At 32.6% G+C, this 15,730-nt stretch overlaps 1 protein-coding gene across 1 annotated transcript in view; it reads left to right on the forward strand.

Moving 5' to 3' along the window:
- LOC111708798 (lachesin) overlaps nucleotides 1-15,730 on the forward strand; it is a 50,202-nt gene that overhangs the window by 15,119 nt on the left and 19,353 nt on the right. Inside the window, exons 2-4 of the mRNA XM_023482292.1 lie at nucleotides 8,914-9,465; nucleotides 13,423-13,557; nucleotides 15,292-15,350. Of these exons, the coding sequence (XP_023338060.1) occupies nucleotides 9,405-9,465; nucleotides 13,423-13,557; nucleotides 15,292-15,350 (255 nt within the window). The 5' untranslated portion in view covers nucleotides 8,914-9,404. The remainder of the gene's footprint in view (nucleotides 1-8,913; nucleotides 9,466-13,422; nucleotides 13,558-15,291; nucleotides 15,351-15,730) is intronic.

Here is a 15,730-nt window from a genome sequence, read left to right on the forward strand (position 1 = left end):
CAATTAATAGGAGAGAAAGGAATTGAGTCTTTGCTATAAACTCTGATTTTCTAAACACTATATCTTTGGAACCAAATAATTTGAGTTTGAAATATTAAAGGTTTACAACATCGGGTTTTATCCTGTTATATCAGATATTCAAAACATTTAATCGTTCTTCTCGACATCTTTTCATCAATAGGCGTTATGAGAGAAAACATGTAATATTTCAATCTAATCAAACTGCCAAAAAGTAGCCAGGAATTTTTTTTGTTTAACAGAGAATTGAGAAATTGCGGATATCCCAAATCAAAAGCAATTTTGCATGAATTTCAAAAGTGCCTACTACGGATATCGAGATCAAGCATTCGGGGTTATGGGTATCAAAAAACAAAAGTTTCCAGCTGAGATATATATCTTGGTTCCAATAAATCTCGAGAATATTGACAGGTCTAACTTTTCTCCAAAACCAAATATATCTCAATATTCAATGTTCTAGAAATGTTCAGTGTCATATACCCAGAAATGTGAGACTAGGAGAGAACTCACTTGGAATGTAAAAGTTAGAACTGCTGGATAAAGGTTTAAAACAGATTTAAAACATTTCTAAACTTAGTTGGAATTAGACAGTCATCTTCTCAAAATAGATAGTTTGAGTTAAAGCTTTATTTGAATCAATCTGTTCTTAACCTTATAAAGGTTGGGGGGGATACTGCTGTGAATCAGACATACCCCTCTTTAATTGCAGGGTCACCTGAATTTACGATTACAATCCCTTAAGTTCTGCAGACAATCCCTTTATATATAAAAAAAGAAAGCTGTACTATATCTTTGTTTACATTCCTCCCAGAAACTGCATTACACTTGGTTTGTGAACAAAAATATTAGATATTTATTGTCCATCTTCTATGGGTTGTGCAAGGTTTCTTATGCCATGTCTCAAGATGAGAATTGTATCCGGATACACAGATTATATTCGGGGGATACAGACTGTCTCCTGATAATAATTGTATCCTGATACACAGACTATATTCAGGAGATACAGACAGACTGTGTCTAGATGATACTTGTATCCTGATACATAGATTATATTCGGGGGATACAGCCTGTATCTAGATGATAATTGTATCATAATACACATATTATATATGGGGGATACAGACTGTATCTAGATGATACTTGTATCATGATACACAGAATTTATAGGGGGATACAGACTGTGTCTAGATGATAATTGTATCATGATACGCAGATTATATTCGGGGGATACACTGTTGACTGTTGAGTGCTCTTTGTTGACTGTCCAGGTTCATATAAAACTTTTAAAGTATCAAAGATATATAAAGAACTTAGACTTTTACATCCTTTAGGATAGGTAGACCGAGATAGGATGTAGTTTAGGATAGGTAGACCGAGGTAGGGGGTAGTTTAGGATAGGTAGACCGAGGTTGGGGGTAGTTTAGGATAGGTAGACCGAGGTAGGGGGTAGTTTAGGATAGGTAGACCGAGGTAGGGTGTAGTTTAGGATAGGTAGACTGAGGTAGAGTGCAGTTTAGGATAGGTATACCAAGGTTGGGGGTAGTTTAGGATAGGTAGACCTAGGTAGGGGGTAGATTAGGATAGGTAGACCGAGGTAGGGTGTAGTTTAGGATAGGTAGACTGAGGTAGAGTGCAGTTTAGTATAGGTATACCGAGGTTGGGGGTAGTTTAGGATAGGTAGACCTAGGTAGGGGATAGTTTAGGATAGGTAGACCGAGGTAGTGTGTAGTTTAGATAGGTATACCGAGGTTGGGGGTAGTTTAGGATAGGTATTCCGAGGTAGGGGGAAGTTTAGGATAGGTAGATCGAGGTAAGGTGTAGTTTAGGATAGGTATACCGAGGTTGGGGGTAGTTTAGGATAGGTAGACCGAGGTAGGGTGTAGTTTAGGATAGGTAGACCGAGGTAGGGGGTAGTTTAGGATAGGTAGACCGAGGTAGGGGGTAGTTTAGGATAAATAGACCGAGGTAGGGTATAGTTTAGGATAGGTATACCGAGGTTGGGGTTAGTTTAGGATAGGTAGACCGAGGAAGGGGTAGTTTTGGTTTTCTTGATATTTAGGGGGGAGAAGGTTAAAAAGCAACAAAAAAAATTAGGGAAAATAGAATTTTTTTGAATAACATCAATCCCATATCATTCTAACAACATTTTAACAAGGAATATCTAAGTAATTTAATCAATATATCACGATGATAATTTTGCACAAATAAAAGAAGGAACTACAAAATGACAATATGTTGTTAAAAAAATTTGGTAGGTTTTATAATTGTGACATATTTTTAAAACTGTGAATATTATCATAAAGATAGTTTAAACTTGTAATGAAATTAAATTCATAATTTCTTGAAGATATAATTATCCATTGAAGATATTCCAGGAATAGTTTTAGAATTTTCAAATCGATCATGCAGTGAAACAATGTACTCATGAAAGACCACTTGTATGTTGGGCAGATTATCGTTTGCCCAAAAATACAAATTTTTGGCTGTTAAGTTCATGCCACTATAGGGCTGCACTGTTTCAAACTGTAGTATGCTGTCTCCCGCTTTACAGTTCCACCAATTCTATCATAAGGACTTTTACCGTGTGATGTGGCAAAAAATGCCACTGAGCTTCTATGCTAAGTCTTCCTAATGATGTGCTAGATTAATAAAGTTTTTTCTATTTTTGTAATGCTCAGCACATACCTCACTAAAATAAAAGATTTTTTAAACTGATTTAGTTCATCCCTTATAATAGCGATGCTTAGCGACTTGAGTGATTATCCTTCCTGTAGTACACTATAAAAGGATGAATTGTAGCAGAAATTGATGCCAATCCCTGAGCAGCATCCTGTTAAAATAAGAGAGCCTAAAGAAAAAATTTCAAGCTCCTTTGTTAAAAAGATGTTTACCACAAAATTGCTTAATTTAGAATATGCATCTCTTTACCTGTTCTATGAAACTGTAATTTTCTGCAAAATCACTTCCTCTGGTTTCAGGGATAATTTGCAGGAATTTAAGAACTTTGATTGTTCCTGGGCTATACAGCTGTGTGGTTTGAGTACTTGCATCTGTTGAAACATTTGATCAATGAATTCTTCTGTAGGAGCAATCTTTGTTAAAAGATTGCATCTGTCTGTGCTCTACCACTGATTGAATTTAATTTCATCTCTATCTTAGAAATGATCAACCAGCACATCTTTATATTCACTTAGATCCTTATATTCAATTCACATTCATTGCACTCATTTAGATAATAATCTTGAGTTGGAGGATCACATATAAGCAATGATATATAGTTCTTTTTCCCTTATAATAAAAAAGATTATTTTTGCTTAAACCACTATTTTTCAGCATCAGTTTAAAGTTCTGGTGATATGTGCAAACACAGACACTGTGAGTACCTGAAGCATTAGGAAGAACAACGTTTTTAGGTCGGAACTTACAGAACTTGTTGAATCCAATCTTCATATTATATTGAAACTTATCCTATAAGAAGATATTGGCCTCTTTCAGTGAACAGAGGATTAGCCTTTTCTGTACTCTTTGTTTCTCTCCATTCACTTTCATAGATTCCACAATCCTTTTTTCCTGGCAGTAATATTGATATGTTATCCGTGTTGTAGAAGTATCTGACAGTAGATACTGTATCCGTGTTGTAGAAGTATCTGACAGTATTTACTGTATCCGTGTTGTAGAAGTATCTGACAGTATTTACTGTATCCGTGTTGTAGAAGTATCTGACGGTAGTTACTGTATCCGTGTTGTAGAAGTAGCTGTCAGTATTTACTGTATCGCTTGATATAGATTTTTAATGAAAAAGAATGAAAACCATTTTGATTTTGCAATTCCTTAGCTTTTTATGCCTTTCTTTGACCGACTTCAGATTCTTTCATAATTTTTCTGACTGACCAGCTTGGTGGCAGACTGGTTAGAATTCTATACTGAGCATCTGAATTTCCAACATTATCTTTAACTGCTTGCTTAAGCCCCTGAAGCATTTCCTCCAATTCCTCTTCTTTAGTATTTGGACTTTCAATCTGGATATTAAACTCTTCCTCTAGAGATTTTCTAATTTTCTTTACAGTGCCAGGAAAAACCTCATGTGCATCCTTTTTGGATCTCTTGAATTGTCTAGCATTAACAGGGGGAAGACCTAATGCCTCTGAAAGAAACAAAACAATGTACATTAGGTATGAAATGAAATTAATTTGAAGATCTGTTTACCTAAAGTAGTTGATACATTTGGTTCGCTCAGAGTTTGCACATCTTCGGATTGACTCAATAATTCGTCTGAGGATTCAGTACTTATGTACTCAAGGCTAATATCAGCTATAAAATAACTCTTTGTAAATCTAGTTCTACAAGCCCCACAAACTTTTTTACCAGGTATCAATTTCTGCTTGAAAGTTTTTACATCATTCAAGGTTATTTCACTGAGCATAGATTTCATTTTCTGTAAGTGAGTTTTAAAAGGATGAGCACACTCAGTTTGTCGTAGTTTATACAATCTAAAATACTGTTTATGATGTTTATCACACAAGAGTCCTTCTTCTTGTTCTCTAATTTTTCCTTCCAGTCTCAAAACCACTTCTTCTTTATCATACCTTAAAACTTGCATAGGCTTTACAATTCAAAACAAAATCTTGTTAAAATGGGTTCAGACATTACATATAATTTTTTTTGTTTTAAAAATCGAAGTCTATGTATTCGAGATTTGGGGTCCGACGTGATTTTTTAGTTTTTTTAGGAGGGGGGGGGGGGGGTAATTTTGCTGAAATTTTTGAATTAATTTTTTGCAAATTTATTGCAAATTTGATGAGATTTCAAAGTCTATCTAAAGTTTGTATACCTAAAATTAAAAGTTTTAGAGCATGTTCACTGACTTTGTAGTACACTATAAATCGACCAAGATTTTTAAAATGGCCAAAACCAGCCCAAACAAATTTCAAGAAAAAAATGTGGTGACTGTTTATGACCTAAATAACTGGAATTTTAAGTTTGAGAAGAATCTTTTTTTTCCTTCTTCATGGAATGATCCAAAAGTTTATTGCGTGTTACTTCCTTAGTTTTCAAAAAAAAAACATATCTTCCACATTTTTGTAAAACGGGCAGTGTCATCTTAGCATGGAGAATCTCTTAAAAACGCTGACAGCCCCTTTAATGATAATCTTTGTCTAGAGGTCCTGAATTCAGATCAAACACGTCACATAGTTTCATTTGAAGTAAATATTTCCATTTACTGATAATAGCGCCGATTGAAGTATTCAAAACTCTGATTGGATAATGAGATAGATAGAAAGATAGATGATACCGCCATACACAGATCGAAAATAAAGAAAAGTTGGATCAATTTTTGTAAGACTATTTGACTTTGAAGAGTCGCAACGCCTTGGCATTTGATTTTACCTTACTAACTCACTTATACTTTTTTGTAGCCCAAAACTTGTGCATATATATATGTTTTCAGCTTTAGCTTTTAAAAAGTAATTGGCAAAATTCTCATAACATTTTGCGTGAGATCTTGCAACCTTTGAATCACTGTGCCCCTCCAGCACAGTGTTTTAACTTACAAAAAAAGAAGGGGTGTGAGTTTAGGATGCACTGTGCACTTTTGTTTCAACATCTCGAAAACTTCGCCGTTATTAAATATTGGGTTTTAGAATATTTTGGCATTGGTGAAAACTAGACATAGAGCAAAAATTTGATTGTTTGAACAAATAAAATCTAAAGATCTGCTTATCCCCCCTCATTGTACTTTGATACAGCCAATAAACCACAAATGTTGAAATAAAATAGAAAATATATCTAAATAAACTTTCTGGCGAATCATTGTTTTCATTTATATATTTATGAATATTTATGAATTTATGATTTTAGCTTTTTTTCTTTTAAGTCCAATCAATTACAAGCCCAAGTAAATCGTAGAAAATGTTATTTATATCTATGTATAATATACAGTTGTAATCTCTGTTTGCCTGTTTATTTGTTTTTCCGATCATAACTCCGGAACCCCTGGACCGATTCGCCTCAAATTTTGATTGGGGAACTCGGGAGAGCCGCGGGAATGTTAGAATCTTGGTTTTGAGAGTCTAAATTGAGTGGATCAATTTTTATCGGGAAAAGTTGCTATAATCGTAATTTGAGACCAAGCGCGGGTAAACGGCGGGACTAAATATGATTCCCCTGGGCAACGCTGGGTTCCCAATCTAGTATGTTATAATTTCTCATTAAAGGGACTGGAAAGGAAAACTTAAAGGGGGTAAAGGTGTGAAAGCTAATCCCAATCTGAAAACGAAGATATCCCAGAGAAACATAATTGTAACCTGGCTTTTGTCCAATTATAATTTATAATTTTTATTTTTATTTTTAATAGATATAAAACCAAAAAAAAGTTTAATATGTGTAGAAATCATACCCATCCCATTCCTTATACATTGATAAAGCTAAGCTTTGTTGAAAAAGATTCCTACGTTTTTTTCTGTAAATCTACAAATCTACCGACCATAGTTTTAACAAGGTTACAAGACACGCGTAAACTAGACGCTAATTGAGCGCATAATGCCGCGTAAACTAGACGCTAATTGAGCACACATTGCCGCAAGCTTCCATGTTAATTTCATATCTTTCCTTGGTATTTTTTGGCGTAATATTTTTATAATTTTTTATCAATATTCAGATAAATACTAATTATAAAATAAAAAGAAATGTTTTCGTAAAATATAATTCCAAATTCAGACGATAAAGATAATGAAATATCTGCTCAGCCCTAGAACCATTTGTTATTTTTCATCTCTGTTTATCAAATTGTATAATTATTCTTTGCCGAAAAAAAGTTCAAATGTCTTAAACTATTTAAACCAGCTTTTTCTGTAGATTCAACTTTAATTATAAAAGTCACCCTCTTACTTGTAATTGTTAAACTATAAGCTGAGAACATTTCCGCGGTTCTATCCCCAATACAAAGGAATTGAGTTTTTGCCACAAACTCTGATGTTCTAATCCTAATATCTCTGCCATCCAATGCCGTAGATCTTACATATTTAAAACTATAAATTCTGTTAAATAAAATAATCTAAGTTTGAAATGCCTAAGGTTTTCGTCATAAGGTTTGACAGATATAGGGAGTAGAAAATTCGAGTTTGTTGCAAAGACTCAACTCCTTTGGGGCAAATCAACAAAAGGTTCATGAGTTATGATCCGACATACAAATGTACAAACAGTCGAACAGAGATTACTATACATTGTACATAAAACCAATAAGACACAGATTTTTAAAAATCAAGATAAAATAAACAAAATCAGTTGAATTATGTATGAAAAGATTCTTATAAAATAAATTAGTTAATACTTTTTTACAGTTCTCTTCGGGGTTGTTTATAATCATCGATGAAGCAACGTTATATTGCTTTGTTGCCTTATACCTGCAGGTCTATTGCTTGTAAAATTACACAATCCCAATTTTTAGTCACTTCTAATATTCTTAATATGAGCAATTAAAACATTTGTTTTTGGTTTTATTGCTGTCTACTGAGGAATCTGATTTCGTTGAAATCTTGTTTGAGTTATTTTGTAGTTTGTAAATTAGGCCGTACAATATTTCATATGAGAAATAAAGTTTGGTTTTGGTTTATTCAGTTGATTGATTGAAACTTGAAACATGGCTTTGTTTAGAACATCTATTCAAGCATGATATATCATATATTCAGACCAATTAATTATCATTAATTAATTAGTTATTAAACTCATTAATTCATAGGTTTTCAAATAAATTTAATTAAATAAATAATGATGTTTTTGATGGGGGGATATGTTCTCATTAATACGGGAAATAAGGTTCTAAGAACCAAGTTAAATAAGTTTTTAGTCACACAATTGAAAGAACAACAGTTATTTTGATAACAAAAAAATTGAACTTAAGAAAGAATACCAGCATTTCTCAATTCATGCAATTTTTCTGGATAAAACAATTATAGAACAGTTTAGCAATAAATGCTTTCTTTATTTTACAGTGCACTTTTCATGATAAACATTGGAATGATCTTTTTCTTGAGATTATGCACGACAAGAATTCTAAATAAGCTTCACTTGAAATATGCAGTATTCCTTTGTCTCCGATATTGGATCTCTATTCTGTAAAGACGGAGAATAAGTTAACATTCAGATCCAGAATTACTTTTATTTAAGAAAAAACATTTTTTTGGTTCCTATGCTGTAGGTTATTTACAACGAGGTTATAGTATATTAGAGTGATGATGTACGATAATCCTTTACTATAAATTGTACAGACTGTGTACGCCACTTCCAAAGATTAATCTATGTTACAGTACTTGCAGGATTTCTGAAAATCATTTTTTTTTGGTCACGTATGTTCAATTGATCCTCTATTTATAAGAGTGGAATGTCAGATTAAGAACGGTACTCTCAAATGTTTAACATTAATCTAATTCATATTTCTTGACAGTAATTTTTAAAACTGTAGAACAATTACAGGGTGATCCAAATAAATAGAATATTTTTACAAAGCTTTACCACTAAAATGCAAGTAAAATACTGAACTGGAAGGACGGGAGTTGAGGAGGGTGGAGGGCACATTTTTAATACGTTTATATATACAGGGTGCAGACAGGAGGTGATACGGGTAAAAATATCCCCCCCTCTCTGTACATTTTTAAAGGGAATTTGGTCATTTTTGTGTCAAAACCATGACCAGCTGGGGGCTGACGGGGGAATATGTGAAACCAATATTTGAATTTTTATAAAAAATATTCATTTTGAGTAATTAAGTTGGGACACAACACTGCATACTCAGTTTAACTACCTTACATAGCCGGTCTGTCCCTTTAACCTAATTGAACTACATGTCTTTCAGTTCAAAATTTCATAATACAAGTTAATAATTTTCTACTATTTCAGGTTGTCGGAGGGGTCTGGAAGAATACACAAAATAAACGAATTATTCTGGTTCCCAAAAAGTTAAAAAAAAAACAAGAACAAAATCCACTATTCATGAGACACAGCAGTAGACTGCACTCACCATCTAAATATAATTAGATAAAGCTTACTCCTCAGATCCAACCTTGATTTCATTTAATTATCCTCAGTCATCATGCATAGACAAGCAGTCATATATAGAGGAGGACGTAGGAATAGAATTCATTGAGAGAAGCTGAATAGGGTGAAAGCAGAAAACTGTGAAGAAAGAAGAAAGAATCAAAGAGAAAGAAAACTATTGAAAGCAAGCTATAAATTAAAGGCTTAGTCGAGTTCACAACATTTAAAGCAAGGAAAAAAACAAAATGGAAGCGTAAACAAAAGAGAGGAAAGATAAATAGAAAAGAGAGGAAAGATAAATAGAAAAAACAAAGAGAGACTTTAAAGAAGAAGAACTAGCGAAGGACGGGAAAATGACGAGTTTCCGATTTCCTGGACGTGAACTGATCCTGCTCATCTTTATTCTCCGAGAAGGTGAGTAAAATATATACTCTGAGAAGATAAGTAACCTGTATTCTCCGATAAGGTGAGTAAAATATATACTCTGATAAGACAAGTAACCTGTATTCTCCGATAAGGTGAGTAAAATATATACTCTGAAAAGTTGAGTAAAAAATATACTCTGAGAAGGTGAGTAAAATAAATACGCTAAGAAGGTTGAGTAAAATATATACGCTGAAAGGTGAGTATAACCTGTATTCTACGCGAAGGTGAGTAAAATATATACGCTGAGAAGGTGAGTAACCCGCATTCTCCGAGAAGGTGAGTAAACTTTAATCTCTGAGAAGGTGAGTAACCTGTATTCTCCGAGAAGTTGAGTAAACTATATTCTCCGAGAAGGTGAGTAAAATATATACTCTGAGAATGTAAGTAACCTTTATTCTATGAGAAGGGGAGTAAACGATATTCACCGAGAAGGTGAGTAAACTGTATTCTCCGTGAATGTGAGTAAACTCTGTTCTCCGAGAAGGTGAGGAAAATAAGGAAGGATTTAAGACTTTGTCACAAGCTCTGATTTTTCAATCCATAAATCTTTGCATCCAAATATCGTAGGCCTTAGAATTGAGTTTTTAGCTATGAATTGAGTTAGATCAAATAATTTAGGTGTTAAATATCTAAGGTTTCCAATATCAGGTTGAGTTTGTGGCTCAATTTCCTTGTTTGCGACAGAAGGTTTTTCTTAGAAGTTTTTTTTAGTGAGGCGCTAGTTTACGATGGCAATTAAAAACTTTCAAGGTTTTAACTATCCTCAGACCAGAAATAATGAATATAATAAATAGTTGATCTAAGTAGAATATGTTGAACCACTTCATTTCAGGCAAAAATATCAGAATATCAAATGCCAAATGATCAAATGACTAATTATGGAGTACAAACTCAGTACGTTTTAATTAAGTCTACAAGCTAGAAACGTAAGCAAATCAGAGAAAATCATTGTTCATCTCAAAGAAGAAAAGAGATAAGAGAACAGAAGAGTAGAGAAGAGAAGAAAAGAGATAAGAGAACAGAAGAGTAGAGAAGAGAAGAAAAGAGATAAGAGAACAGAAGAGTAGAGAAGAGAAGAAAAGAAAAGATAAGAAAAAAGAGAAGAAAAATAGAAGAAAAGAAGAAGGAAAGAGAAGAGAAAAAAAGAAGAGAAGAAAATAGAAGAGAAGAGAAAGAAGAAAAAATAGATTGCGTGAAAGAGAGAGCTTGCATTTTACAGACGTTTTATCAAAAAAGTATGTTTAAGAATACCTTAAACTTTTAAATTAACTTTATAGTAAAATTGTATGATATTTTTGAAAAAAAATAGTTGACCTAACTGTTTAGCGTAATTTTTTGATCATTTAAAGATTTTTGATCATTTGGCATTTGATAATCTGATATTTTTGGCTCTTCAGCTTGACCCGGAGCACAAGAAAACTGTTTGAACCGAGTATACTAGGTTCAGCTACTTATCGCTAATTATTAAATCTGGTCTTTGGTTGTAATTAATCTATGGAGCAACAACAGAATAAAACTACTAAAAAGAAAATAAAAACAATAAAACATTTTCCCTGAAGAAAAGAACCGTAATATAATTTCCATGGAAAATTATCTTTATTTTACTTTTACATTATTAAAATATCATCAAATTTAACGTGTATTAATATTTTAGATATATTCGATTTTTTAGTTTCATGAAGGTTTCTTATTTTTCTTTATCTACACATATTTTTATTTTAACCCCTGTTCGGTTACCAGTATCTGAATATTTCTTATATCCGGTTACCCGTATCTGAATATTTCTTATATCCGTTTACCAGTATCTGAATATTTCTTATATCCGGTTACCAGTATTTGAATATTTTTTATATCCGTTTACCAGTATCTGATTATTTCTTATATCTGGTTACCATTATCTGAATATTTCTGAATATTTCTTATATCCGATTACCAGTTATTGAATATTTCTTATATCCAGTCACCAGTATCTAAATATTTCTTATATCCGGTAACCCGTATCTGAATATTTCTTATATCCGGTTACCAGTATCTGAATATTTCTTATATCTGGTTACCAGTATCTGAATATTTCTTATATCCGGTTACCAGTATCTGAATATCTATATATAAATTTGGCTTGTGTGTCTGTATGTTTGTTTGTTTGTCTGTCTGTTTGTATCCAATAAACGTCAAAACGGCTGAACCGATCGGGCCCAAATTTTTTGTGGGACATCTAGGGACCCCAGGGAAGGTTTATGAATGATATTTGTCTCCATCAAAATTCGATCTTCATTAAATTTTTTAAAATTTTGAAAATCCACGAAATTTTTTGTGAAAATCAGCGAATTATTTTTGTTTTGTTTTACGATGTACACAAAGAGAACATGTTCACAATTAATTTAGAAGATGGGCGCGAAGCGCCCTCTAAGGCTAGTTTTTTATATCTGGTTACCCGTATCTGAATATTTCTTATATCCGGTTCCAGTATCTGAATATTTCTTATATCCGGTTACCAGTATCTGAATATATATGATTTATTCGATTTTTCAAATTTACAAATAAGTTATTTTTAGTTAATCTATTGAATCTGTTACCTTATTATAATCTATTGAATCTGTTCCGCCATGTCTGGGCGAATGATTTATCCTTCTTATATCCGGCCACCAGTATCTGAAAGATCATTCTGATAGAAAGAGTAAAGCTTCAAATTCTTTTCTCCCCAGGGACTTGTCCCGACTTTATCCTGTTTTCCATCAGTCCGACCAGTCCCAACCATCGATATATCACATCTAGGGCAAAAGATAAATAGTCTTGTAAAGGTCGGATTTAGATTGAAACCAGCTGATATAATTTAAAACTCAACATAATTAACACACGTAAGCAAATTATCAGTTTTTACACAAGAAAAGCACTAAACTTTTTGTATTTACAGATAATAAATCTATCTGTTAATAATCTATTTAGCTAGAATATTGATGGACATTTGACCTGTAAACCATCATAACCTATCTAGAATATCAATGCAAATTCGATCTACAAAATATCATCTTCTTTTTCTTTCTAGATTAAACAAAACACCCTGGAAACCATTTGAACCTATCTAAAATAGTGATGATTTTTAGATCTGCAATCTGTCCATAACTATCTAGATTGATTGATAAATTCTCTGTAAACCATCTATACTTATCTACAATATCGATGGGTACACTCTATAAACCATCTTTACCTATCTAGAATATCGATGGATACACTCTGTAAACCATCTATACCTATCTAGAATATCGATGGATAGACCGGAGAATTAGATTGAAACTGTTGATAGTTCTAGATCAATAGAGTTCTAATCCCTACCCGGAGGAAAGTTAATCTAAACCCAAATTCTTTTATGGTAAAACTATAGATAGGAAAGAGGCGCGAAAATACCAGGCAGTTCAGAAATGCTTGTAAGTTGTAATACATAATCAATAACAATGTAAATACATATACGTATATGCACACAGTTGGCTTTAAGTAGTATTGTAAATAAACTGTAAAAATGGTTAGATATTTATAAATAAAAAATGGTACATAAAAAACTTTTTAAAAAACTTTTGTAATCATAACTTCAGAAATGTGAATAAAATAAAACATGTACCAATTTGTTAAACTTGTTTTTCTTTACCAAGTTTCGTTTATATTCTCTGTCATAAGTTCAATTTGACCTCTGGATGGATTGTATATGCAGTGCTTCTATAAAAGAATTGAGTCTTTGCCACAAACTCTGATTCTCTAATCCCTTTATATTTGTAAAACAATGTCGTAGAACTTAAATATTTAAAACTATAAATTCTTTTAAATGCATAATTAAGCTTAAAATATCAAAGGATTACATCCATCAGATTGCAAAGAATGGATTAAAAAATTTAAGTTTTTAGCTATGACTCCATTCCTTTTCATAATTCACGTACATTATCCATTGTACAGGGGAATCTGATGGTAAGGGTGGTAGTTGGAGATCAGGAAGTGATCTAAGTAAACTCTACGACAGTGTTACTCCGAACCCAACAGGATCCCTCTCCGGACCATACTTTCTACAGGAGACAGGAACCACGGTTACAGGTTAGAATCAAGAACGGAAAACTAGGCTGAAAGAGAGGTATATTTCTCTATTTCAAAAAGGAGTTTCAGATAGATTTCTACCGCAATTTAAACATTTGTTGCATTTGAGGTTTCTACTGTGCTCTTGCAAGAAATGCATCGAATTAAAATTGTTTGATTAGGATTTTTTAAGATTCTAAATTTACCCTTTTTTAATGTTTGTGGAGACTCCCTTTAATTTGATTTCAGCACCGCATAGATATTTTAATGTTCGACAGAATCTATAGAAAATTCTGTTCATTTTTTTTTAAATACTGAAATATGTTTCTTTTTCTTTTTTATTGTTTTTGTTTCGTGACCAAGCAATTATATACAGTTCTGTTTCTCGATAAAAGGGGTTGAACACTGAACCTAAATCTAGATATGATGGTATTAAACTGTCATATTTATATAAAAAAGGTGTTATATTTATCTTGTTCTCTTGCTCACTGAACATTTTATATTTGAGGTTGATTTATTTTGTATATTTTATGAATGTAAAATTGTGAAAGCTGTAAAGTACATTTATTAGGGTAGATGCATAAATTTTCTTGTAAAACCTTGTTTTTATCTGTTCTCTAAACCTTCACGTAGGAGGCTCAGCCCAAGCAATTTAACCTCAATATTTTCTTCTTTGATCGGTAAAATATAATTCTTTACAGCATCACATTATATTTCTAACTTAAACACTACGGGGACGAGATGAACACAATTTTTGAACAGATCCTTCTCACGTACCTTAACCAATGCTCTGCATTTTCATAAATATAAAAGGCAGGAAACATTTGAACATTTTCTTCTTAAGCACACTATTTAAAAGTAAGAAATTATAATAGAATTCATTTAAAATTTTATCCCCACTCATTTTTATCATAATCTTGGATCTTGAATCTTGGATCTTGAATCTTGGATCTTGAATCTTGGATCTTGGATCTTGGATCTTGGATCTTGGATCTTGGATCTTGGACCTTGAATCTTGGATCTTGGATCTTGAACCTTGGGTCTTGAATCTTGGATCTTGAATCTTGGATCTTGAATCTTAAATATTGGGTCCTTAATCTTGGATCTTGGATCTTGAATCTTGGATCTTGAATCTTGGTTCTTAAATCTTTGGTCTTGAATCTTGGGTCTTGGATCTTGAATCTTGGATCTTGAATCTTGGATCTTGGATCGTGGATCTTGGATCTTGGATCTTGGATCTTGGATCTTGGATCTTGGATCTTGAATCTTGAATCTTAAATATCGAATCTTGAATCTTGGATCTTAAGATCTTGGACCTTGAATCTTGAATCTTGAATCTTGGATCTTGAACCTTGAACCTTGAATCTTGAATCTTGAATCTTGAATCTTGAATCTTGGATCTAGAATCTTAGACCTTGAATCTTTAATTTTCGATCTTAGATCTTTTTTTCTTGGATCTTGGATCTTGGATCTTGGATCTTGGATCTTGAACCTTGGATCTTGGATCTTGAATCTTAGACCTTGCATCTTGGATCTTGTATCTTGAATCTTAGACCTTGAATCTAGAATCTTGGATCTTGTATATTCGATCTTAGATCTTGGATCTTAAATCTTGGTCCTATCTTAGATATTGGATCTTAATAATAATCTTAATATTGGATTGGATGGACAGATGATTAATATAAAATTATATGGTTTAAAATTATGATGTATATAAAAACGAACAGTAGTATTTCAGAATTTTAAATTTTTCAGGAATAATTGGAAAAACTACTTTTCTTGTCTGTACTATCCGTAATCTATCAAACTATACGGTAAGTGTTTTATTCAAATTTATTTAACTAAGCTTTTAGTTATGGCTCTATCTGTGAGCATCTTCTCTTTTTCTGCAGTTAAATACAATAACAAACAAAAAAGTTCGCGGATTTTCAATTTTTTTTGCGTGCATTTTTTAAATGACGAAAGTAAAAAGCTTTTGAATCAATAAACCTTCCCTGGGGTCATGCGAGGTCCCACACACAATTTGGGCCCGATTGTTTCAGCCGTTACAAACAAGACAGACAAGCAAACTTTATATATTAATAGACAATCTTAAATCGAGCTAATCTCTTCCATTATAAAGTGGAAAAACTCATTTTGGTTCTTTTTTCCTATTTCTCCCCTTTATTCTTCTGCTCAAAGTTCCTGCTTATTC

The sequence above is a fragment of the Eurytemora carolleeae genome, unplaced genomic scaffold, assembly GCF_000591075.1.
Source record: "Eurytemora carolleeae unplaced genomic scaffold, Eaff_2.0 scaffold892, whole genome shotgun sequence".
Taxonomy (NCBI): Eukaryota; Metazoa; Arthropoda; class Copepoda; order Calanoida; family Temoridae; genus Eurytemora; species Eurytemora carolleeae.